The sequence below is a fragment of the Bubalus kerabau genome, chromosome 17, assembly GCF_029407905.1.
Source record: "Bubalus kerabau isolate K-KA32 ecotype Philippines breed swamp buffalo chromosome 17, PCC_UOA_SB_1v2, whole genome shotgun sequence".
Taxonomy (NCBI): domain Eukaryota; kingdom Metazoa; phylum Chordata; class Mammalia; order Artiodactyla; family Bovidae; genus Bubalus; species Bubalus kerabau.
In genome coordinates, this window is record NC_073640.1 from 6,034,464 (window position 1) to 6,061,194 (window position 26,731).

A 26,731-nucleotide genomic window follows, 5' to 3' on the forward strand; every position below is an offset into this window, starting at 1 on the left:
TTCACCTCAGCCAAGTCTTTTCCGCTCTTGGGGCCTCACTTTTCCCATCCTCGAGCCTCCAGTACAAGAGGGAAGAGAAAAGAGAGTGAACATCTGCTGGGCACCTATGCTGAGGCCCAGGGAGGCAGGCTCTATTGTTGCCCACGGCCCAGCAGCTGGGAGCAGGGGCCCCCAGACTCAAATTCAGCTGGATCTGGTTCCAAATTCACTTGCCCGAGCTGCTTTTCCTTCAGGGTTCCATGGAAAAAGCCCTTGGAGAGTTTTTTGTTTCTGTTTTTTTTTTTTTTTTTTTAAATGAAAGCCATACCCTTTGAAACTCAAATTCCAAGAGACAAGGGATCCTCAAGAAATGACCTGTGGAGCTGAAGCCCCAGGAAGACCCTTTCCAACCAGCACTTGGAAAAGGGTGATGCTCTTTTCACGTTCTCATAAAAACCACCCTCAGCTCCAACTGGCACAGCCCACGGGGGGCTGCAAGGTCACCGCCTCCCCAGCTGGGCCCCCGGCCGCCCAGGGTGTGGGCATCCCGCGCGGAGAGAGTATGAATCAACGTACCCCAGGCGAGGTGTCCCGGCCTGGGGGCGCGGCGCTGTGCAGACGCCTCTGGCCCCAGTCTCTGCCGAGACTCCTGGACGCCGCCTTCACCCAGCTCCGTCCGCGGCCGCTGTCTCCTCGCCGGGACAGTCCGCAGGGTCTTACGGCTCTGAAGGGGCACCCGTGCCCCCGGGGCGGAGGGCGCTCCGAGAGGCGTGGACTTGGCAAGCGGGGGCCGAGATATTGGAGGCACCTGGAGAGCCAAGGCGGCGGGAGGCTGGAAACCGGGCAGGAGTCCCCTAAAAAAAAAGAGAGGTGTCGTAAGAATGGGATATTGAGGGAGCCGTCCCGGGGTGGGGGGCAGGACACGAAGCAGCCTCGGAGCCCCTCGGGCGCCCGGCCCCGCGCCGCGCGCTACCTGTGCGGCCGCTCGGAGCCGCGGGCTGGAGCGGAGCGCGCACAATGAGGCGCTTTCAGACGTGGCTGCGGTCCCGGAGCGGGCGGGCGGGCGCCGGGGCGGGAGGGGAGGAAGGAAAGAGCCGGTTGGCCCCCGGGCTCGGGCTAGCCTGCCCACCGCGGGACGAGGGGCCACGCCTCGGGGGAGGGCCGGCCGCCTCGGGCGGGCGCGGGCGAGCCCCGGAGAGGAGGGCGAGCCCCCGAGAGGAGGGCGCAGGTGGGCCCGGGGGAGCGCGGCTCGGCGCGGGGTGTCAGGGGGCGCCCGCCGCGTCGCTTCTCATCCCACTCGTTGACCAAGAGTTTTGCCCTCCAATCAATCCCCAGAGAAGGGAGGCTCCTGGGAACACAAAAGGCCCTTGTGAAAGAAACCGAATCTTAATTTTGCCCCTGCTCGCTCTCGGTGGCATCCTCGCAGCCAAAGGAATCCAAACTGCTTCCCAAGCCCCCGGTCTCGGCCCCAGCCAAGCCTGGGTCACCTGGATGTCAGGGCCCCCGCGCACTAGCTGGGCTGCGAGGCGCCGGGACACCAGGTGGGCCTGCAGCTGGCTGTCTCCCCGCTTCTCCAGCCTCAACCCAGAGACTCAGGCTTGATAGCAGGTCCTGGTACCGGTATCTTTCAGTAAATAAAGATGTTATTTCCCTCTACAGATAACAAAGTCCAAGCATCTGAACAAGATGGAGAATTCTGATCTCTTGTAGTCCGTGGTGCGACCTAAAAAGAAATCTCTGCGGCTGGAACTATAAATTAGTGCATTCTTTCCAGGATTCGGTTTGGCGAGATGAATTAAAATCCTTAAGAATGGTCATAAGCTTTTTGAAATCGTAGTTTCTTTCTAGGCTCTATGTTAAGGAAATAAAACTAACAAAAAGGATTTAATATGCACGGTTGATAGAAATGTCATTTATGACAGCAAGGAAAAAAAAAAAAAGGCAACAAAAATTTAAAAGGATGTGTATCAGAATGCCAAGAGAGCAATTTACAGACAACTCATTTTCTTTAGGTTTCTGTAATTACACGTTTCCTCCCATAGGCATTTAGAACTTACGTGGTCACAAAGAAATAAAACTTTTTACAAAGCATGAAGAGAAAGAAAGCAAGCTTTATTAATTGCTTTATTCTTCTTAGATGATGGGACCTCACCTGATTCAAATAGAAACTGGATAATCATTTGGCAAGGTAAGAGATTCCCCCCTGCCAAATATTGTCTTAGACCCTGACACAGCTATGGGTTACAGCCCAGTTGATAAACTTCTGTATATCTCCCCACCCTTTTCCTGCAACTATATGTGTGGTTCATCTTCAGAAGCCACTAACATCTGATCTGTAAACAATCTGGTATTCACCAGAAGCAGTTGTAATTTTCCAGCCCATGATTTTCATGTGCCATGTGGATTCCACCAAAAACTCACATTTACTTGGGGTGGGGCCAGAAGGCTTTTGCCAAAGAGTTAACAAAAGCTCCAAGGTCTTTGGGCAGAGCCCTGGCAAAGCAAGGCTGCTGGTGAATAACCAGGAGAAGTGGGCACAACTTCTGCCTTCCCCATCCTCCCTTTTCCAAATACACTCCCCCTCTAAAGAGCCACATGGAACCTTCTAGTTTGAACATTTTAATTATAAATTTACAAAACATCATGGTTCTTTGTACATGTTTGGCATGAAGAATAATTTAATAAAATATGAAGCCATGTTGACATACATCTTCAGCTGTCTTTCTGTATTTCATTACCTTTTGATGATTCAAACCAGAAACTTTATTTAAATCTCAAGGAAGAAAACAAAAACCAAAAAACTCTAGGCATATAAACAGCTCAAAATATTAAAAGAAATGGCAGAGGGACCAGAGTTAGGATCTTTTTGTGCTTAAATACTTCAAAACAGCTTTGTTTGCAAAGTTCTTATTTTGGGCAGCCTGGAAGAAAAGGTGCTTTGGAAATAAAAACTCAGAGGTGTGTGTAGATGGGTGTGAAGTGCGGCTCTCAGAGGGCGTGTCCTTCCACTGCCAGTGAAAGCACGGGATCATAAAGCAGGTCCAGCGGTCCTTGGAGTGTGAATGGAAAATCCCTGTTCCACGTATGACAGAGGCCCATTCCGGGTCTCTTCAGCAGACGCTCAGTCACGAGGGTGATCCGGCTGAACTGCGTGTCATTCTGCTAACGGCCAGGCCCGGAATGGGCTGTGCGGCTGGCATCCTCTCTGGGCCATCCCTGCTCCTTGTGTGCCTCCCCAAAGTGGCCCACTGTGATGGGCACCCTGTTCCTGAGCCAGAGGAAACCCAAGTCGCGGGCTTCCCGCTAGCCCTCCAAGTAACCGCTGTGGTTGTCAGGCAGCAGGAGCCAATAGCAACAGCAGCTCCTCTGTCGCGTCCCTTTCAAGAGGGGGAGGGCTGTCGAGGAGTTGGAGTTGCAAGCGTGCAGCCTGCTGGGCGAGGGCCAGGGAGAAAGGACCTGTTGTTGCACGGCTTACTCCCCCACAGTCGCGGAGGGCCTGTGCCCGCAGCAGCCCTGCTGACCCGCGGCCTGCTATTCCAGGGCTCAGCCCGAGGCCAAACGCCGGCCCCGGCGGGCGGGATCAAGGGCTGCTCGGCGGGGCTGCCACAGACCCCCGTCTGTTCGATGCGGCAGGTGGACGCAGGGCCGCGTGTCCTCACGGCGCCCGCCTGCGCGCACATGTGCTCCGAGCGCTCCCCTCTCCCCCTCCAGACCGCTGGTTAAAGGCCTCTCAGTTCTAGAAACCAGTGCTGAGTGGAAATTTAGACGCCCAGGAGTGGAAAGTGCTGATGATTGCGTATCTATCCCCAGAGAGCCCTGCAAAGAGGAAAACCTGGTTTACAACAGGGGGAAGAAATACACGGCATGCTTCTCAGTTCAAGAGAGGAAAAGTCTTTGCTTCACCAGAGATGGGATTCTTTCCAAGCTGTCTGAACTGACTGTAGTTTCCTCCCGAGATCCAAGTCTGAGGCGAAAAACAAAAACAAAAGCAAATTATAGCCTTCAGGAACCCTCAGAAACATTTCTACAAACTAGTCCCTGATTATCTCTGCAGATGCTTCTAAGATATAGAATTTGTGTAGAGGAAAATTAGAAAGGATTGTTCTTTGTCTCTGATGGGAAAAGCACACACAGGGGCAAGTGTCCACGGACTCTTTTCAGAAATTTCGTAAGACGGCAGTTCTCAGAAGACAACATCGAGGTGGCCACGGTCTTGCTTAGAGTTTTCAGAAAGGGTCTTCTTATGATAAATGCTCCTTATACAGTTCTCCCTGGGGCATAGCTGTTACAGGGATTGTGGTCACCACCTGATTTTGGAACACAAATCTTTTGATTCTTTCAAACGCCCACAGGAAGATAAGTAGGATACTGACATACTGGATCCAGGCAAACTTTATCATTTCCCAGAATCCTGGTAGATAAGTACAAACAGTTAAGGAGTCACAGATGACATTTGCTACATACATGTTACACCAAAGGGTTAGTTTATACAGAAAATCACAAAAAATGTTTCAAATACCCTTAAGATAAAAGAGACAATCAAAGATTATTAAGATATAAATATGTATGATTCTGACCTAGAAGAATTGCTCAAAAGGACATATGAACAGGAAATGAATATTTTTTTCCCGTATGAACTGCAGACAGACAGAGTCATTTGTGGGGGACTACCACTGCAGCAATTTCCAGTCTGAGGCTTCCCACATCTGTTCCCTCTTGAGACATCTGAGGAATCCTTCTTTTCTTTTTTGAAACCCAGCTACTGTTGGCCCTTTAACAGAAAGGATATGAAATGACTTCCACGGGGTATCGGATGACTGCATTAACCACAAATGGTGCTTCTGCCGCCCTTCCCACCAGCCAGATGGGGCTGGGGTCAGTCAGGATGGTGGTTACTGCAACACAGTGAGGAGCTAATCCGTGAATGCTCTCTTTGGCAGTAAAATATTGAGGGCTGTAACATACTCTGACCTCTCAGGCCAACTCTGCACTTCAGAACACATTCCAAAAAAATAATTCAAAAGACAAATTCAATGTTCAAAGCTGCTCACATAGTATTTGTTAAAACACTTGTCAAAGGATGTTAAAAACTGTGTTCTACAACTGTCTAAGCAAATGAATGGCTAAGCAAAGGAATACTATGCTACCTCTAAAAAGAAAACCAATGAAAACTTTCTAGCCGTGTGGGGGAAAGATTTATATTACAAAGTACAGAAGACAAAAAACTGTCTCTAAACTGTGACAGGAGCTGTATAAAAACTCTGCATATGGACAATGACTGGAAGGAATTAAGGAAGAAAAGCTGATTTGCAGATAAATGTTTTTAAGTCATGTTCTAAAATTCCTTGATTTTTGGAATAAAGCTGCTCATGTATTACATAAAACCAGAAAGAAATACTGGAATTGTGGTCCCCTGACTTATTAAATGTCTGTGTATCCTATCTATGATGTCTGGTTTCCAAGCAATGCTTTAGATTCCTTTAGAGGAAACCTCAGACCACCAAGCAGCCAGATATGCTGAGTCAAGCGCACACTCAGGGACGACCTGACGGTCTTGCCTCTTGGAAGCCCTGGGCACCCTCTGCCTTTCAGCCAGAATCCTGGGTGCTTTCTTCTTCTTCAGCTGCTGACATGCGGTGAGTCACTCAGGTTCCCTGTTTCCATCTGAACACTACGGAGAGCAACTTGTCTTTGGCTTTTCTTACGGGTGTGGTGTGGGAAGCAACTCACATATCTATACACATAAACCCACCAAATCAGTGGTGGGACAAATACGGCAGTGAATTAGCACCAACCTGCTGGACCAGAGGAGCAGTGCAGGGGATAAGTTAGGGTGTAGGTCTCTGGATCAGGAGGAAAAGAACAAATTCTGAGCAACCTGTTCACCTTCCATAGCTGAGCATTCACTGGTTTCGACATTTTCATATGACAAGGGCTCTAATTCTGTTTCTCTCCAATACTCTCATTAACCTGCAAAGTCCTTGAGAAGCAGATGGATGAGCTGTCCACACAACTCACCGTTCCTTTCCTGATAGGCAGCAACAATGCGGGTGAGGTCGTAGTCACTGGCAAACGGACTGGTCCCGTTGATGACAGACACCTGGACGCGCGGGAGGGCGTGGTGTGAGCACACAAGCGACATGCACTCTTGGTTTTTCTACCCTCTTCCCACCCAGGCTGATCTCAGAGACCACCCTCTTGTGCTTGGGGGCCTATTCCAGCATTGATAATATTTTCTTCAAAAATGAATGAACTCTTTTGAAACAACTTAAGTCATTTACTTTCAGTCTTTCTTTCTGGAGGGAAGGAAACAAGGGGTCAATATCCATCTTTCACAGATTTTAAAGCTACTTATATAATTCCCCTCTCTATTCCAATGGGAGAAATGAGTCTTCTCATTTTTTCTAAGAGACTACATTTTCAACCCCTTTGTCTTTTTTCTTGCTTTTGTCTGGATGCTCCCTAATTGATCTCTTCGAAATGCAGAAATGGAAAGAGGATAAAGTGCTTATAGTAATAAGCACATAACCCTTTGAAGACGAGAAAGAGCTGTTCTCTAGCATCACATTCCTGACATAATCTAACATGGGCTTCCCTGGTAGCTCAGATGGTAAAGAATCCGCCTGCAATATGTGCAGAGCTGGGTTTGATCCCTGGGTTGGGAAGATCCTTTGGAGGAGGGCATTGCAACCCACTCCAGTATTCTTGCCTAGAGACTCCCCATGGACAGAGGAGCCTGGTGGGCTACAGTCCATGGGGTTGGAAAGAGTCGGACAAGACTGAGCAACTAAGCACAGCACAGCACATTAAATGTATATTTTATAGTCCCTCCTTAAAAAAAATAGTATGTTGATAATAGTTATGGTTATGGTAACCATGAATCCCAGTTTATCTGGGACAGTCCTGGTTATAATAAGTGGTAACATTTCCTATTAAGTTTCAAAAGTAGCCCAAATTATATGGGCCTCCTTGTGATAATATAAAGGTTTGCGATTAGTGATGGGATGCATGAGTCCTAGTCTCAGATAGACTGTTCATGGCTCTGTGGGCTTTGGGAAAATTAATCAATCCCTGTAGGCTCCAGTTTTCTCATGTGTGAAATGAGAGTTCATTCTCTCATCAATTCTGAGTGCTTACTATGGGCAGGCACTGTTTTAAGGGCTGGATCGAGAGAACACAGAAGACAGCAGGGCTTTCACCGCTGAAAGTGAAAGTCGTGTCCGACTCTTTGGACCCCATGGACTACACAGTCCATGGATTCTCCAGGCCAGAGTACTGGAGTGGGTAGCCGTTCCCTTCTCCAGGGGATCTTCCCAACCCAGGGATCGAACCCCAGTCTCCCGCAGCGCAGGCGGATTCTTTACAGCTGAGCCACAAGGGAAGCCCCTTTACCGCTGAGGGAGATGGCAAATGAACAAACTGGAAACCTCCTTTTCATATTTCAGGTGAAGGTAAGAAGAGTAAACCTGGGTGAGCGATGCTGGAGGGACAGGTGGATGTTTTTTAGAAGCATGTCAAGCAAGGACTGTGCTCAGGAGCTTTGAACAGCGTCCAGACGGAGCAGTAGGGTAAGCGACGTGGATACTCGGTAGAGGAAGAGGTAAGTGCAAAGCCCCTGAGGCAGGAGCTGCTTCGTAGGTTTGAGGAGCAGCAAAATGGACCCTGGTGCTAGAAAGGAGCAAGGGGGACAGAGACAGGACAAGCAGCTGGAGAGCAGGGAACGGCACCAGAGGCGCCTCATGAGGCTTTGTGATGACTGGATGAGACGATGCAGTTAAACCTCTTACCTCGGGGCTGGCCTATGTTATAAGCTTAGCAAAGAAAGATCACGTGGAATACACTGTGTGTGTGTGCGTGCAAACCCCAAAACTACAAACAATTCAGTTCTTAGATAAAGACAAAGATTCTTCTCCCTCTTTTTTGAAGATGTAAACAGGGATATCTGTCTCCATATTTCGAAAGGATTCACGGAAAGAATTCCTCAGAGATCCTTTTCTGTGCCACTCACAGAGAAGTGCTATTTCCAATGTTACTTGCCCCCTCTTCAAGGCACTTGATAAACAATACAATACAGAAGCAAAAGAGACGGGCAGAGTGAAGCGTCCCTACGTTGTACCGGACGTCTAGGCCACCGTAGCTGAGGGGCTGCTTCTGCTGCAGCCTCAGGTCTCCGTTCACATATAACTGGGACCCCGGAACAGCGAAGGAGGATTGGAGAAATGCCATGCTCTGCATCACGAATGTCGACATCCTCTGAAATCATTACAAAGAGACACCGTATCAATTTCAGTCAGATCCGAATGGTTCCGGGTTCTGAGCATCACCCATCTGTGGTTGAAGCCTAAGGCATCCCCCTAGTGCCGAGCTTAGCCATGCAGGAAGCGCTCTGCCCAGAACCCTTGGAGCTCTTAATAGCTCATGGAAATTAATGTGACCTCCAGGAAAAACATTCAAATTTAACTTTGGCAGCTAAATCCTAAATGACACTTCTGCAAAGAGTCTTCTGCAGTGTGAGTTTTCCCAGAAATCAGAAAGGGGGACTCTGTTCTATTGAAAGACAAAAGGGAGGACTTCCTTGGTGGTGCAGTAGATAAGACTGCCTGCCAATACAGGGGACACAGGTTCGATCCCTGGTCCAGAAGATTCCACATGCTGCAGAGCAACTAAAGCCAGAGCTGTGCTCCAAATCAAGGAAGCCTCGAGGAAGAGTGGCCCCCGCTCACCACAGCTAGAGAAACCCCACACGCAGCAACGAAGACCCAGCGCAGCCAAAACATAAATAAATAGTTTAAAAAAAAAAACTATGAAAAAAAGAAAGACAAAAAGGAGATAACTCACATGTAGTTGGTAGGAGAAAGTCAAGATGAGCTGCACACCTAGAACCTGCTCTGTGGACTGCAGGGGAAGCTCCAGTTTAAAATGCAACATGTCCATTTTCCCATCCTGGTTCCTGTCTTCTTCTCTAGCCTAGGAAATCCAAAAAAGGCTGATGACCCTGGTCCTTAATAAGTCCAGGAGGACTCCACGGCATGGAGTATGTTGGACATACACAGTGATTCTGCCACACACAGGCATTGTATCTCTCACCGAAAGAAAAAAGAGAACATTAGATAGTTATAGGTGGATCAATACTGGAGAAAGAGACATGGCCCCTGAAGTGCACACTTGTACTTCTAAACACTCTAGGGCCAAACTGGCTGGGACCTGGAAGCAGCAATAAAAGCAATGTAACATCTGGATGTATTATTCTTTTTCAGTTGTCTCATTTGACCTTTTTTGTTTTGTTGCTGGTGTTTTCTTTCCTTTTAAGAAACATGCCTGAATTTATAGGGAAGGTTTAAATAGCACCTAAGAACAGGTTTGGAAAAAATCCCAGTCATTCTGCATCTCCCAAACAGACTTGCAGAAAAACACCAGGCTGTTTATATGTTCCTTAACCACGATGTCTTTGCTTCAGATTCTCAACGTTGGATTGATGTCAGGGCTTTAAAATATGGTGTATCTTTTAGTACCAATCAGTACAATGAAAAAAAAAGCTAAGTAAAATCACTAAGGCAGTAAGACTCCATGCTGCTGCTGCTACTAAGTCGCTTCAGTCGTGTCTGACTCTGTGCGACCCCATAGACGGCAGCCCACCAGGCTCCCCCGTCCCTGGGATTCTCCAGGCAAGAACACTGGAGTGGGTTGCCATTTCCTTCTCCAATGCATGAAAGTGAAAAGTGAAAGTGAAGTCGCACAGTCGTGTCCGACTCTTCGCAACCCCATGGACTGCAGCCTACCAGGCTCCTCCATCCATGGGATTTTCCAGGCAAGAGTAGTGGAGTGGGGTGCCATCGCCTTCTCCGAAGACTCCATAGGTACTTTATAAATTAGTGACATGAAAGCAGTTGAGAACAGAGATCCAAGGAGGGAGAAAGACAGATTACAGCTCATAAAAAACCGCCAGAATCCAGTCTTGCCTCACAGTGACCCTAAGAGGACGAGCAGGAGAGACGGTCACTGAGATGTGATCACTGGGGACATGATTCCGTGGCGCAACTCTGGACCTCGCTGTTACAACTGATCCCTTCTGTAGGCTCCCAGAAGGACTCCTCGATGTTGTATCAGCATATTCCTCCCTGATTCCCCATCTACTGAGTCATGTGGTTCTCCTCCATACCTTTATGTGGGGGAAGAGATTATTTGTTCTTTTTCAGGATAATAAGGTCGCTTGAGATGGAGTTATCTCAGTTTTCAGAACCTTTCAATCATTTCTTTCCTTCTAGACAATAATGTCCTTATCCTGGGCCTTGTTATAGAGAAGTCTACCCTCTCTCTTCTGTTGGATACTATTTTCTCTGTCTCATTCTGTCGGCTTTGCAGGCGCAGCACATGGATATCTGTTACCAGGGCTGATGATCAGGTTACTGAGGCAATTATGTATCAGCAATTATGAGTAGGATGGAAAAGAGGCTGCCTTGTCTTCCTGAGCATTTTTTTTTTCAGCTGATATCTGGGAAGACTTGGAAGACAAAGTCAGGTTACCTTTCTGTGGTAGATCCATAGCTTTTCTGGATCTTGAGGGTCATAAAGGAAGACAAAGATCAACAGCTTTCGAGAGAGGAAGGACAGTGGTCAGGAGGGAAACGCCAGAAGAATCTGGACTCTCAGAGTCCCAGAGGGAGAGACACATTTCATTTGATCTTTACAATCAGTCAAAGGTAAGCAGAGCAACTACTATTCCCATTGCATATATGAGAAAATCAAGTCTCAGGGAGATTAAAGGATTTATGGAGTACAGCTAGTATTGGTAAAGACAGGATATGAAGCCACATATCTGACTTCAAATCTGGTCCTGTTTCCAGGACTAAATGTCCAGACTTAAACTCAAGGAGCAGATGTTGGTTATGAAAGATCTTTTTGCAAAACAACCAGCATGCTTTTACTCCAGGTTCACAGAGGGCAGAGATCTGGTACAGCACCATAATTGGTGTCTGCTTGTTAAATCTGCTCTAACCTGTCAAATATTTCCTGAGGGCCTACTATGTCCCAGAGGTGCCAGGCATTGCCTCAGGTTCTGGGAACAGAGTGGCAAACAAAATGGACAAAGTCCCCACCACAGTGGAGCTTCCATTCCCAGCCAGGGAGGCAGAGTAAGTCAGTAAACAATGTGCTGACGTCAGGCAGTGCTAAATGCCACAGGGAAACGTGAAGCAAGCTAAAATCAGAGAATGGTCAGGGTGGAATTTAACAGAAATTTATATAGAAGGTATTCAGGAATACCTGACTGTCCGAGAAGTCAGATGAAGTGAGGTGATGAGGTACAGAAACATCGCGAGGAAGACTAACCCAGGCTAACAAAATGCACGTGCTCTGGCTGAAAGTGGGTCAGCGTTTACGAGGCTGAGATGAGGCCAGTGGAGCTGAGCAGAGTTCATGAGCTGGAGACAGTGAAAGACGAGGCTGATACAGGGCCATGGCGATGAGTGAGCGTGCAAATGATGCCTCTCCCACAGAGCTGCATGCGTGCCAAGGTGCTTCAGTCATGTAAAACTCTTCAACCCCATGGACTGTAGTCCGCCAGGCTCCTTTGTCCATGGGATTCTCAGCCAAGAATACTGGAGTGGATTGCCATGCCCTCCTCACAGAGGACCTGTCACCAAGTAAGACTCCCACTCCCCTGAGGCTGGTAAGGTGGGTTACATTGCTGTGCTATCACCTGGACCACGGATGGGATCAGTCATTTAATTCCACCTACTTTTTAAAAAAATTATATTTATTTATTTAGCTGTGCTGGGCCTTCGTTGCTTTGCGAGCTTTCCTCTAGCTTCAGTGAGTGGGGGCTACTCTAGTTGCAGAGCGTGGGCTTCTCCTTGCAGTGGCTTCTCTTGTTGCACAGCACAGGCTCTAGAGCATTCGGGCTTCAGCGTTGTGGTTCCCAGGCTCTAGAGCACAGGCTGATATTTGTGGAGCCCGGGCTTAGCTGCCCTGCAGCATGTGGGATCTTCCCAGACCAGGGATTGAACCTGTGTCTCCTGCATCGGCAGGTGGATTCTTTACTACTGAGCCATGAGGGAAATCCTAATTCCATTTACTTTAAATGAAGCTTAATACAAAATCCAACGGCTACAAAGGTAGGTATTCAAACAGCTAATACTTGTTTAACACACGTTCAAGATTAGTAACTAAAATCCAATGGATGTGTCTGGCTAAGAGAATTCACCATCCCCCTGTTTCTATAAGGTATATGTGAACTTGGGGCAATCTTTATATCCACAGATTGTCCTGTCTCATTCCTCTGCATATCCAAGAAGTTTTATTACTAATAATAACTAGCAATAATTAGAGAGGTAGGTACTATCATACTCTTTCTATAACTACACTGAGGTCCAAACAAGGTATGGAACCCAATGACGCAACTGGGGTTGGGACTTATGTTTGCTGACTCCTGATTCTATAACAGCCAATAAGAACGCTAATTTCAAAGATTTCTGGGGTTAAAACAGGTTAATCCTCTACAGATATCTGTGAAACCAATACTAACATACTAGATAGGATAAATACAGGCAGGCATTGCTGGATCTAGTCAATGCCAATCAGTCCAAATGTATCGATCAGGGTCCAAACAGAAAGAAAAAAACAAAATCAAGCTATTTTTAACAGGGGAATTTAGTATTTGATAACATAGGCATTAGTGGGAGAAAAAAGGCAAAAAAAGGGACACTTTTTGCAGGATGACTGCCTAGGGCTGGAGAAGAAAAGGAAGAGGCTGGGACGCCTCAAGGAGCTGGGATGCCTCAAGACCTCAAAAAGGGAGGGCTGATGCCTTTGGAGCTTGGAGGGAGAACCCATGGAGCCAGTCAGTAAGGCTGGAGGAAGGATGTACGCCTGCTGTTTGCTTCAAGCCTGTGATGGTTCTTCACCCTGGTAGCAATTTCTGGTTTTCTGCCACTCCCAGAACAAAGCTTACCATGCCTCCTACTGGCAGAACCTAACAGGCAGCCATTTGTCAGAGGAGAATGTGGGTTTCGGTATCTCAACATGAGTGCCACAAAGGAGAGGGGTGGGTTGGGAGCTGAGACAAGACCTCATAGCCAGCAAAGCATCTGACTGTAAGCGCAGCTGTAAATCTAACTAGTGCCATTGTTTTCAGAGTGCCCTGACTTGGAACATTTTTTCCTCATCATGGATTCTACACTATTTGATAGTTTGTTGGAATTTTATTTGGCTCCTGCTTATTTTCATACCTTTTGTTCTTTTTTTAAAAAAATTATTTACTTACTTTTGGGTTGTTCTGGGTTTTGCTAGGCACAAGCTTTCTCTAGTTGCAGCGAGCAGGGGCTACTCTCTAGTTGCAGTGCACGAGCTTCTCATTGTGGTGGTTTCTCTCGTTGCAGAGCAAGGGTTCCAGATGTAAGGGCTCCAGTCGTTGCAGTACAAGAGCTTAGTTGCCCCACAGCGCATGGGATCCTCCCAGACCAGGGATCGAATCCATGTCTCCTGCATTGGCAGGCGGACCTTCAACCACTGGACCACCAGGGAAGTCCCATACCTTTTATTCTTTGGAGTCATATTCTTTTCTTTAGTTTCCTAGTTTATACCTGTGTCCACTTTACCATATACTTGTCATCATTGGGGTGTCCCACTTTTTCTTTTTATACTGAAAATGCTCTTTGACACCAGTCTTTGGCTCTCCAGCAAAGTGGGAACCGCTACTCCATGTCTCCTAGACTTCTAAAATCCTTGCTACCTATACTTCAATGAATCTAAGGGTATGGAGAAGGGCATGTCAACCCACTCCAGTATTCTTGCCTGGAGAATCAATCCCAGGGACAGAGGAGCCTGAGAGGCTTCAGTCCACAGGGTCACAAAGAGTCAAGACACGATTGGAGCAACTTCGCTCAAGAAAGCAAAAATACTTCCTAGTTAAACTACTGTGAGACATAGTGCTTTCTAATCACTCAGGGAATTCATTTTATACTCATTGGAAGAGCTTTTAGATCTAGGCATATTAATATATCATATTTATGTACATAGAAAAATATATGTAAAATAAACTGATCCAGGGATTCTTAAAACTTCTCTACATTTTGATTCTTTCGAATCATTTTTTGACTCAGTATTATCCATACTTCTCTAAGCAGTTTTGTCCTTTGTACCATGCAGCACACTGGTGTTAGACCATCTACAAAAACATTCACAAAGGGAAATAAAATCCACTGGTCTGAGTTCTAAAGCAGGCTTTCCAATTATGTGGAACTGTCCTACTTTAAAGGGCCTCTTGAACTTTCCCTTACTTGCCTCTCATTTGGTTCTTAGGGTTAAATGTTTTATTATTGTTTCTTTTTTAGAACACTTCTTCTGTTATTTGTTTTTGGCTGCACCATGTCTTAGTCATGGTATGCAGGGTCTTCAGTTGCAGCACAAGGGCTCAGTACTTGTGGCTCGGGGGCTCAGTTGCTGTCCCCTACGTGCAGGATCTTAGTTTCCCGACCACAGATCCAACTCTCATCCCTGCACTGAGAGGGGGATTCTTAACCACTGGACCGCCAGGGAAGTCCCTCCGGGGCTTTCTTTCAAGTTGCTCATGTCCCTTCTACCAGTTTTGGTGCTGGCACATCTGATGTTTGCGCAAGCGCAGGCAAAGAAGCCCAGACAAGCCTGTCTTCAGCTGACAAGCCGGTCAATAGCTACTGTACGATGCCACTGTCAGGCAGACACACTCCGATTTCAGAGACGTGCAAAAACATGTCTGACACCCAGTCCTCTCCGCTCATCTCCCTGCACCCTCCTACAGCCTTCAGCCCCACATTCTCAGGGTCACAGATGCTTAAAGAACCAAGTCAGGCCCGTTGAGGGAAACAGGTCATTCTGTGCTTTTTTTCTTCTCTCAAGCGTGAAAAGCATTAAGATGCTGTCCAAGGTGAACTGACCAAAACAGAAGCAAAGCAAGGTGAACTGACCATTCGTGACTTCCAAGGCATTTTCCCAAGTTATCAATTGCAAAGCCACCTTCAAGCATTTGGTCAAAACTTTGATCTAAAACCACTGCTTCTTACACTTTTTGGCACTTTCTTGGACAGGCTGTAGTCAGTCTACCTTTATCTTCAGAGTCAGAAAAGCATTTTGCTGCACTAAGGGTGAAGAGTCCAAGATATGGAACAAGAGTCCAAGATAGGAAACAAGATATGAAATATGAGCTGTAGTCCTGACTGCTCACTTGAGAGCCAGAAATTATGTCAATTCTCTGAGTCTCATTCTTCTCATCTGTAAAACAGGGGTATAGCCTCTACCTCAAAAGGTGCCTGTGAGCTTCAGAGATAATGTAATATGTAAAAAAAAATTAATGGCTAACACTTTACTAAGTACTTGTTAAAGGCCAAGTACTACGTAGACAAATTTAAATGTGTTACCTAATGATAAAATGCTTAGCTTATGCCAGAGGCACAGTAAACGTATATCAATTTTTATTGCTATGGTTTGTAAGCACATTACCAGGGTTTTGCCTACCCACTTTAAAAAAAACTGAGACATAATTCATATATCATAAAATTCACCCTTTTCCTATCAATACAATTCAGTAGATTTTAGTATATTCACAAAGTTGGGTGACTTATCACCACTAACTCCAATTTCAAAACCTTCTATCAGCCCAAAAAGTAGTCACATACTCATTAGCAGTCACTTTCTCTGTCTCTCCTCTGTGCCAATTAATTCCCCATGTTCCCGAATCCTTAAGCTACCTCTGTCTCTACAGATTTGTCTATTCTGGACACTTCATCGAAATGGAATCCTACAATACGTACTGTCTTGTGGCTGGATTCTTTCCCTGAGTAAAGAAAGTTCACCCATATTGTAGCCTGTATCATGACTCCATTCCGTTTTGTGGTTGAGGGATCTATTGTATGGCTATAACACATTTTGTTGTCCACTCACTCACTGATGGGTATGTGAGTTGTTTCCACTTTAAAAAAAAAAAAAATGTTATTATCAATGAGGCTACTATGAATATTTGTGCACAAGTTTCTGTGTAGACTGTCCTCAGTTCTGAGGTACACAACTTCCTAGGGGTAGGGATGCTGGGACACATGGTAACTATGTTTAACTTTTTGAGGAACTGCAAACTATTTTCCTAAGTAACTGCCACTTTATATACTTATCTGCTTTTAAATGCTTTTTTACTGCTTTTTGGTTTGCTTTTGTTTAACAAGGCACTTTCTAAATTTTTCCTTTATAAATTGTCACTTTATCAGTAATTTAAAAATCTTCAATATATATTACATTTCCATGGAACAAAAGGCCATTTAGTGAAAAGATTTCTCTCCCACTGAATCTAAGTTCCTCCCCCAGAGCAATCAATGTTGTCAGCTTCTTTTGAATTCTTCCAGAGATAGCAGAAGCAGGCATGTATGAATATGTAAATATACACATTCATATATATATTTTCTATTTTTATACAAATGGAAGCATATTATATACAATTTTTGTTTTTGATACTAACAAATTTCTTTTGGAGTAATTCTGTATCAGTATATATAAATCCAGGCTTCCCTGGTAGCTCAGCTGGTAAAGAATCTGCCTGCAATGCACGAGACCCCAGTTTGATTCCTGGGTTAGGAAGTTCCCCTGCAGAAGGGATAGGCTACCCACTCCAGCATTCTTGGGCTTCCCTGGTGGCTTGGATTGTATAGAATCTGCCTGCAATTTGGGAGACTTGGGTTCAATCTCTGGGTTGGGAAGATCCCCTGGATTTGGGCACGGCAACCCACTCTAGTACTCTTGCCTGGAGAATCTCCATGGACAGAGGAGCTTGGTGGGCTACAGTCCATGGGGTAGCAAAGAGTCGGACATGACTGAGCAACTAAGCACCCTGTATATATAAATCTAACTTTATTCAAAAAGAAAGCTATCTGTTCCACTAGGTAGATGTAACACAATTTTTAAAATGAGTCTTCTATTACTATATAAGTTGCTTGCCATCTTTTGATATTACAGACAATGCTGCAACGAGCACCTTTTTTCAAATGTCATTTCATATGTGTGCACAAACCTTAAGATACCTTACTAGAAGTAAAAATGGGCACATGAATTGGTGATTTTGACAAATATGGACAATCAGTTTCTCCAAGATGCTCTACAATCTACACTCCCACCAGTGATATACAGGAGTGCTTGCATGCAGCTTGCCCATGGTGCTAGGAAACCTTAATTTTTGCCTATTTGATAGATTAAAAAAAAGATATCTCAACTATCCTTAATTTGCATCTCCCTAATTATGAGTGTGATTTCATATGTTTAAGAGTTGTGTGTGGAGAAATGGAATATTGCTTGCTATATCAGTAAACACAGGATCTCACAGTCCTGAGCTATTACAGCCCCCATGGAAGGTGAGCCCTGAGGAAACTCGGGATGTGAAAACACAGAATACTGGCCCCAGATAAGTGAGGTACATATCCAAGGACTGATTCCACTGAGCCCTAATTCTTGCATTTCCCCATACATAGCAAGGCCTTAAATTCTTAACTTGAGATCTAGTTCTCCTTTATTCAAGATCTTCCCTGGTGGCTCAGAAGGTAAAGCATCTGCCTGCAATGGAGGTTCGATCCCTGAGTTGGGAAGATCCCTTGGAGAAGGCGGTGGCAACTCACTCTAGTACTCTTGCCTGGAAAATTCCATGGACTGAGTCAGTCCATGCGGTTGAAAAGAGTCGGACAAGACTGAGCAACTTCACTTTCTTTCTCTTTGTTTCTACTACTTGCCCTTTGTTGCAAATTATCCTAAATATCCTAGCTCCTCCCTCACCTCCTCTGAGCAGTTTCCTCAGGGTTACTTGAGATGCAGCCTCCCGGGCTTGAAGTCCTCAGTATACCTGTTGTAAATTATAACTGTCAACTTTTAGGTTGTGTATAAGATTTTTTTATCCAGTGGCATGTTTCATCTTCTTATGAACTGTCCATATTCTTTACCCATTTTCAAAACCAGGCAGTTGGTCAGAGTTAAAAAGCTGGCTTAAAACTCAACATTCAAAAAACAAAGGTCATGGCATCTGGTCCCATCACTTCATGGCAAATAGATGGGGAAACAATGGAAACAGTGGCACACTTTATTTTCTTGGGCTCCAAAATCATCTCAGATGGAGACTGCAGCCATGAAATTAAAAGATGCTTGCCCCTTGGAAGAAAAGCTATGACCAACCTAGACAGCATATTAAAAAGCAGAGACATTACTTTGCCAACAAGGTCTGTCTAGTCAAAACTATGGTTTTTCCAGTAGTCATGTATGGATGTGAGAGTTGGACTATAAAGAAAGCTGGGTGCTTAAGAATTGATGTTTTTGAACTGTGGTGTTGGAGGAAACTCTTGAGAGTCCCTTGGACTGCAAGAAGATCAAACCAGTCAATCCTAAAGGAAATCAGTCCTGAATATTCATTGGAAGGAATGATGCTTAAGCTGATGCTCCAATACTTTGGCCACCTGATGCGAAGAGCTGACTCCCTGGAAAAGATTCTGATGCTGGGAAAGATTGAAGGCAAGAGGAGAAGGAGATGACAGAGGATAAGATGGTTGGATGGCATCATTGACTCTATGGACATGAGTCTGAGCAAGCTCTGGGAGCTGGTGATGGACAGGGAAGCCTGGCATGCTGGAGTCCATAGGGCTGAAAAGGGTCAGATACGACTGAGCAACTGAATTGAACTGAGGCACTTTATGTTAGGAAAATTAGCCCTTTACAAGTGAAACAAATAGTAAAACTTTTTTCCCTAGTTGTCATTTGTGTTTTGACTTTGCTTTTGGTTTTCACCAGGCCAACAGGTTTTAAAATTATTTTTTATATACTTGCATTTATCAAAAAAGTTTCTTTTATGCCTTCTAGATTTTATGTCATACTCAGAAATCTAAAAGTTTTCACTCGTTTGTTTCAGTAGTTTTGTGATTTCATATTTTAAATTTAATTTTGGTCTGGACTTTAATTCTGCTATACAGTCTCTGAGGACTAGCTTCATCTTTACACACTGATTTAAAATGCCACCTTAGGGGACTTCCCTGGTGGTCCCAGTGGCTAAGACTCCAGGCTTCCAATGCAGAGGCGCCTGGGTTCAATCCCTGGTCATGGAAACAGATCCCACATGCTACAACTAAGGCCTGGCACTACCAAATAAATAAATAAATAAATAAATATATATATATATATATATAAATGCCACCTTAGTCATATTTGGGTTCATTTCCGTATTTTATACAAGTCTACAAACCACACTACTTTATTTATTAGACCTTTAAGGTGTAGTTTAATATCTGGTAGACTTGTGTTATTCTTTTTCTCCTAGAATTTTTACTTACTTTTTTTCCTGTACTTCCTTTATATCTTCTAACTCATTTACTTGTATCTCATGATTTCAAACTATTTTCAAACCAAGAGGTCAATCATGAAGGAAGCAAATAATTTACTGTGAAAGATATGCAAATTACAAGGTCATAATTTACTTACAGATACAGGCTTGGAATGGACAGGGGAAAAGACTAAGATAAAGGAACTTTGGCTTTATGTTTTATGGTGCAAAATTACTCAGTACTAAAGAGTATTGATAGCTCTGGGTACCATAAAAATAAGTAGTAGTCTTGGCTTCATAAAATTGCAACACACACACACCAGAAGTAGGGGCCTGGTGGGCAGTGCTCTCAAGGGAGTGGCTTCTGGTCACAGAGATAAGAGCTAACTAGTAATCCAACTGGGGAGCCAAACCAGTTTATGGTGGACAAACAAGTGAAAAGAATACATAAATGAAACCTAATGCTGTATCCCTTTTTTCATGACTATTTTAAGTTTTCATGATTATTTCTTAAACTCAAGTACCCAGAAGAATATGATAAATAAGAATACACAAATGTAAAGAAAAAAAATTTCTACCCAAAGTTTAAAAGACAGGGAAAGCTACCCTAGAGTAAAACTAACACGTTAATTTTTTCTGTGTTTACAATACAAACAAAAACAACCTTTGCTTCTACTGTTGGAAAAGAAACCGTGGGTTTACAGGGAAAAGGAAGCATACCTTGATGCTGGTCTCACATCAACAGTCACCTTCCCCAGAGGCATTAGAACCTCAAATGAGAATGGGCAATGTGTGAAGATTATGGAGGAGCTGCTGAAAGAAATTTGTCTGTATTCCAGTTCTATTTTTTAAATAAATTTAAAGGACCTGATCTTTTACAGGATCAAAATGTTCAACAATGTTTGTTAAAAAACCCAGGAGGCTTCCACCCACACAGCAAATAAATTCACCCCATTTATCTTATTATTTAGAAATGTACCTTCATGTCTTTAAATAACATTCATATTGGCACTTCTCAATTTCTGTTTCAGGCATCCTCTGTTGTCTTCCCACAGAGAGGGATGATTTAATTTTCTTTGCCTCTTCCTAGCCCACACCCCCAGAAGAGTTAAACTCTTCTTTTGGTTAGTCAACATTTAGTGTTCACCTAATTATGATTATGTAAATCCTATTCATATTAAAACCCAGAGACATTACTTTGCCAACAAAGGTCTATCTAGTCAAGGCTATGGTTTTTCCAGTAGTCATGTATGGATGTGAGAGTTGGACTATAAAGAAAGCTGAGTGCTGAAGAATTGATGCTTTTGAACTGTGGTGTTGGAGAAGACTCTTGAGAGTCCCCTGGACTGCAAGGAGATCCAACCAGTCCATCCTAAAGGAGATCAGTCCTGGGTGTTCACTGGAAGGACTGATGTTGAAGCTGAAACTCCAATACTTTGGCCACCTGATGCAAAGAACTGACTCATTGGAAAAGACCCCGATGCTGGGAAAGATTGAGGGCAGGTGAGAAGGGGATGACAGAGGATAAGATGGTTGGATGGCATCACCGACTCAATGGACATGAGTTTGGGTAAACTCCGGGAGTTGATGATGGACAGGGAGGCCTGGCGTGCTGCAGTTCATGGGGTCGCAAAGAGTAGGACACAACTGAGCAACTGAACTGAAATCCTATTCATAACTCTGATTATTTTTCCTTTCTATTTTTCTGGAGTTAATAATTATTTTATTTGTTTGCTTAGCTTTCTATGTATTTTTGCAATTTCAACAAACAGCTTCTCTTCCAGTTCCTCACAATTTGATGTTTAAAGGTGTATGATTTAGTCAAAATCTTGTTCACTGCAATATTCTAATAGTGAAAAAGTAAAAACAAAAAAATCCACCAACAGGAAACTGGTAAATCCATTACAGCTTTCCATATCATGAAATATTTGGTTGTTTAGTCACTAAGTTGTGTCTGGTTCTTCTGTAATCGCATGTACTATATAGCCCACCAGGCTTCTCTGTCTATGGGATTTCCCAGAGAAGAACACTGGAGTGGGTTGCTATTTCCTTCTCCAGGGGATCTTCTTGACCCCTGGAACAAACCCATGCCTCCTGCATTGGCAGGCGGACTTTTTACCACTGATCCATCAGGGAAGTCCCTAGCAGACCTTAAAATGAAGGTTAATTAACAAGTCTAGATACATGTACCAAACTGAGCCTTTAATTTCATGTCCTTATATGTACCTGTAACTCTATTTTCAACGAGCAGGCATTTTTATAATTATAAAAAAATTAAAGTAATCATAAAAAGTAATCATAACCATATTTTATTGGTGGTTATTCATTTATGGCAAGTCACATTTAAATTTTTTTCCCCATTTTATTCAGTTACTGGGAAAAAAGTCTGAATTTTTTTTTTTTCAGCTACACAAATTTGAATGTAGGCCAATCATCTCAGATATCTAAAGAGATTCAACTTTGTAAGAAGGAAATCCAGAATTTTCCTACTTCCAAAGGAAAATGCTTTCAGAAAGTGAGTTTAAAGGGGTGACTGTAAAGGAAGCACTCACTTAACTTGAACCAGATACTACATGACGGACAGTAAAATGCTTCATTTAGTCCCAGGCAGCAGCAGGACTGAGCGGCACCTAAGGAGGTGAGCCCAGGGAGGCGGGCCTGGCCAGGACGTTGTGGAGGTCGGTTAACCAATCAGCCCGTTGGCTTCCACTTGTCAGTCCTCCTAAAACTGCCTGCCTTTTCCTTGTGGACAGTGGGCGCACGCACAACTGAGAGGCACAACGGGGTGATTAACTAGAACAGAGGATGAGATGGTTGGATGGCGTCACTGACTTAATGCACATGAGTTTGAGCAAACTCAGGGAGATGGTGAAGGACAGGGAAGCCTTGCGTGCTGCAGTTGACGGACTCGCAGAGTGGGTCTTCCCTCATAGCTCAGTTGGTAAAGAATCTGCCTGCAATGCCGGAGACCTGGGTTTGATTCCTGGGTCGGGAAGATCCCCTGGAGGAGGGCATGGCAACCCCCTCCAGTATTCTTGCCTGGAGAATCCCATGGACAGAGGAGCCTGGTTGGCCACAGTCCATGGGGTCGCAAGGGTCAGACACGACTTAGCGACTAAACCACCATCACCACCACCATAGAGTCGGACACGACTTAGGGAATGAAGAACAACGCAACTCACACAGCAAACTCTGCGACCACCATTCCCTCAGGAAGGGCCAGGCAGGGCCAGGCCCACGGAAATGCCAGGGGCTGGAGACTCTGCAGAGAACAGAGACGCTGACAGCAGCTGCCAGCTTAACCGGGGTGGGGGACGGCTTGGAGAAGCCGAATGTACCAACAAACAGGCCCCCAGGAAAGGAAACAGAAGCTCGGGTCTGGGGTTCGTGACTCCTTCAGCCGCACACCGGGCCCCCCGATTCAGGCGCAGGAGCCTCCAGCCCGCCCGCGCCCTCCGCCCATCCCCTCCGCAGCCCCGTCTGCGCGGCCGGGCCCAGGCGGGAAGCACTCACCGAGACAAGCGGGACGCGCAGATGACCCTCCTGCAGCCGGTTGAAGGCGGGGAACGTGCTCCAGGCGAGGAACCCGCCCGGCTCGGATCCTAGTAAGGCCACGAGCAGCACCTGGTGCTGGAAGCGCACGGTTGGCTGCTCCTCGTAACTGCTCCGTTTCAACCAAAACCCTGAGGTAACGAGAGTGCGGGGCGCAGAGACCGGGGTCAGGGAGGCGGCGCGGAAGCCACGTAGCGCTGCGGGGCGCGCACCGGCCCGGGCGGGGGGCCGACTCACCGTGGCTCCGGAAGGCCACCAGAAGTGGCGGGATGTACGTGAGCGCGGTGGCCAGCAGCAGGAAAAGCGCCGCCTTGGAGCAGAGCCCCGCACGGTAGCCCCGCTCCACCGGGTGCGCGAAGAGCTCATAGAGCGCCATGAGCGGCGCGCGGGGTCGTGGCCCCTCGGCGGTTCCGGAGCCTCGTCCTAGTATGGCTTCTCCTGGTTGCCATAGCCGTGGTCTCCATGGCAACCGACGGCCCAGGGAGAGCGACCAATAGCAAGCAGGCAGGCTTCCGTGGGGGCGGGGCCAACGGGGCGGGGCAAGTACACTGTGGTCGCGCTTTACTTGCGCGTTCCCAAAGGGCGTTTTCGTGCGTCAAAATCGTGGCCGTTAACATTTTTGTAAAATAAGGTTTTTTTCATAAATGTTGACTATTTATTAATAGTCACATCTATTAATCCCCAGTGTGGTTCATTGTACACTTAAGTCTAATCAATCACAGCACACCGTACGTTGGAGGCAAACAGAAAACAAATGTGGCCGTGGTCCTAGACACTTGGTCCCGGGTTAACACCAAACCTTGTCCCTTTGTTTCCAAATTTTCTATCGCTTTCACTATACTCCATAGCAGGGCAGACACGGAAACAGACCTATCTCCCTGCTGTTCGAGGGAAAAAAAAAGATAATTACTGTATAGCTCTGCTATACTTTGCTATCTTGATTGGCCACAAGCTTTAGGCTACATATTTTAGGAGAAGCCGTGGTCCTCCTCAAAGATAAAGTTACACAGGGAAGCCTGGCGTGCTGCAGTCCATGGGGTCGCAAAGAGTCGGACACAACTGAGCGACTGAACTGATTACTTAATTGAATGCTTCCCCCGCCCCATCCCATCTGCTTTCTAGTATTTCAAACATGGCAGAAGGAATTTTTTTTTTTTTTTTTTTAAGTAGTCAACAGCCAAGTTCTCCATCAAAAGGCCCTAAAGGATCACGTTGCAGTGCCGAGTTAGTGTGAAGTTTGTGCTCAGAATGAAATCCACTCATAGATACTCCTATTTTGAAGGCAACCTAGAAGTGGGTTTTTCTCCTAGTTTTATTGAAGTATAATTGACATATAGCACTGTATAAGTTTAAGGTGTACAACATAATGATTTGAGTTACATGCTTCATGAAATGATTACCACAATAAATTTGTTGAACATCTCTCATCTCATATAGATTAAAAATTAAGGAAATAGAAAAAAATTTTCCCCTGTGAAGAGAACTCTTAGCATTTACTCTTTCATATACAACATAAAGCAGTGTTAATTATATTTATCATGTTGTACATTACCTCCCTAGTACTCATTTATCTTATAACTGGAAGTTTGTATCTTCTGACTGACTTCATCCAACTTTCCCCTCCCTCCACCTTGCCTCGGGTAATCACCTGATCTCTTTTTAATGAGTTCGTTTTTGAAGAATCATTGACCACAACATTAGGTTAGTTTCTGTTATACAATATAGTGATTCAGTATTTCTATACATTTCAAAATGATTACCATGATAAGTTTAGTTACTATAACCTAGAATTGGGGTTTAGATGAAGAGAACAGCTGAGATCCTAGCAAAGAAGAGAGGTAAAGACATGCCCATATGGGAAAACTATACAGCACCCTTACCACAGTCCAACGTGACAATGTCATCAGCCAGAGAAACCAATTAGAATGGTGAACTGGAAAAAGACATCAGGAAGGTAGGTAAAGGGAAGTCCCTGGTGGTTGAGGGGTTAGGACTGGGCATGGGTTGGATCCCTGGGGGGCGGGTAGGGGACTAAGAACTAAGATTCCTGCATGCCGCTCAATGTGGCAAAAAAAAAAAAAAAAAAAAGGTAGGTTATGATAGAAGACAGACATTGCACATCGAGACCATCAGGTGACAAACATGCTTGTAAGTTAATGAGCTTCGAATCTCTCCACTAAGAAGCATACTAAGTTCTTCCAGGTGTAAGATGATGTACACATACTTCAAACTAGGACACAATGACCAGCTCTGTAAAGGGAAGCAGGGGTCTTTGGTCCAATTTTTAACTCCTTCACTGATTCACTATCAGAGGGTTAACAACCATCTTCATTCCTCGGTGCTTAATTCTATTTGCAAAATAGGTTATTTTCATTTTTATACTCACTCTCTTTAGTCAGTTCAGTTCAGTCACTCAGTCATGTCCGACTCTTTGTGACCCCATGAATTGCAGCACGCCAGGCCTCCCTGTCCATCACCAACTCCCGGAGTTTACCCAAACTCATGTCCATTGAGTCGTTGATGCCATCCAACCATCTCATCTTCTGTCATCCCCTTCTTCTCCTGCCTTCTATCTTTCCCAGCATCAGGGTCTTTTCAAATGAGTCAGCTCTTCGCATCAGGTGGCCAAAATATTGGAGTTTCAGCTTCAACATCAGTCCTTCCAATCAACACCCAGGACTGATCTCCTTTAGGATGGACTGGTTGGATCTCCTTGCTGTCCAAGGGACTCTCAAGAGTCTTCTCCAACACTACAGTTCAAAAGCATCAATTCTTCAGTGCTCAGCTTTCTTTATAGTCCAACTCTCACATCCATACATGACCACTGGAAAAACCATAGCCTTGACTAGACGGGCCTTTGTTGGCAAAGTAATGTCTCTGCTTTTTAATATGCTGTCTTACTTTCTAGCAGATCTCATCTAATTTGATAGCTTTAAATACTTCTAACCTGAATCTGAGATTCATAGATCCATCTACCTACTCTACATCTTTACTTGGATGTGTCTCTTGGGCATCTTACACTTAATATATTCAAAACTAAACCCTTGATTTGCACATCCCACCCCTCTGGCTCCACCCTGTTCCAGTAAATGACAACTCAATTATTCCAAAACCCTGACTTGTTCCTCATGAATCATATTCAATTGATCAGCAAATTTTTGTTGGATCTACCTTCAAAATGTATCTAGAACACAGCTGCTTCCCATCACCTCCACAGATACTATCTTGGTTTAAACCAACATAATCTTATACCTGGATTATCACAATAGCCTCTTAACTCTTCCCTTACTTCCATCCTCAATCCCCTATAATCTACTGTCTACACAGAAGCTAGGAAAGTCATATCACGTCACACTTCTGCTTATAACCCTCCACTGCCTTCTCATCTCATTCTAAATAAAATCTAAAGTTCTTCAAATGGAATTCAAAGCTCAACCCACTTTTCTAGATCTCTTTGGTCTCACTTCCTAATGCACACCTTCTTGTATATTCAGCTCCAGTCACACGGGACTCCTTCCTATTCCCAGAAATATGCCAACCACTTTATCTAATTAGCATTCGCTCCCACCATCATGGTGACTCACTAGTCACCAAGTATGCTTTATTTTTCTAAACAGCACCTATCATTACCAAACATATATTTTTTTTCATTTTGTCCCACTAGAATGCAAACTCTGTAAGAGTGGAAGTGTTGTCTGTTCTGTTTACTGCTTTTCACCAACATTTAGAACAGTGCTCTTACATGCAACAGCAAAAATTTCCAGGCATGAAATTCAAAGGATTTTTCATAAAAATACAAGGAAGCAATGTTAAAACAAGAAATACTTGTAGAATGAAGCTGTATTCCACAGCATCCATCAGGAATTTCAACTTAGGAAATGATAAATGACA

General features: G+C 44.9%; 1 protein-coding gene across 7 annotated transcripts; it reads right to left on the bottom strand.

The window, feature by feature from the left end:
- Nucleotides 1–562: 562 nt before the first annotated feature.
- TMEM231 (transmembrane protein 231) lies at nt 563–23,721 on the bottom strand. Of its 7 annotated transcripts, XR_008703804.1 has the most exons (8): nt 23,078–23,711; nt 22,802–22,971; nt 8,818–8,946; nt 8,089–8,232; nt 5,998–6,079; nt 4,769–4,874; nt 3,883–4,401; nt 3,778–3,795 (listed from the first exon to the last, which is right to left on the bottom strand). XR_008703804.1 is itself a non-coding variant. In XM_055551466.1 (7 exons), the coding sequence occupies exons 1-7, from the start codon at nt 23,214–23,216 to the stop codon at nt 3,716–3,718; spliced, it is 798 nt and encodes a 265-aa protein (XP_055407441.1). In that variant the 5' UTR covers nt 23,217–23,720; the 3' UTR covers nt 2,583–3,715. The 7 variants fall into 7 exon arrangements, 5 of the variants coding, with proteins under 5 accessions (XP_055407442.1, XP_055407441.1, XP_055407440.1 ...); XM_055551466.1 differs by lacking the exon at nt 4,769–4,874 and having other exon boundaries at nt 2,583–3,795; nt 3,883–3,943; nt 8,096–8,232; nt 23,078–23,720; XM_055551465.1 differs by having other exon boundaries at nt 2,583–4,401.
- Nucleotides 23,722–26,731: the final 3,010 nt, after the last annotated feature.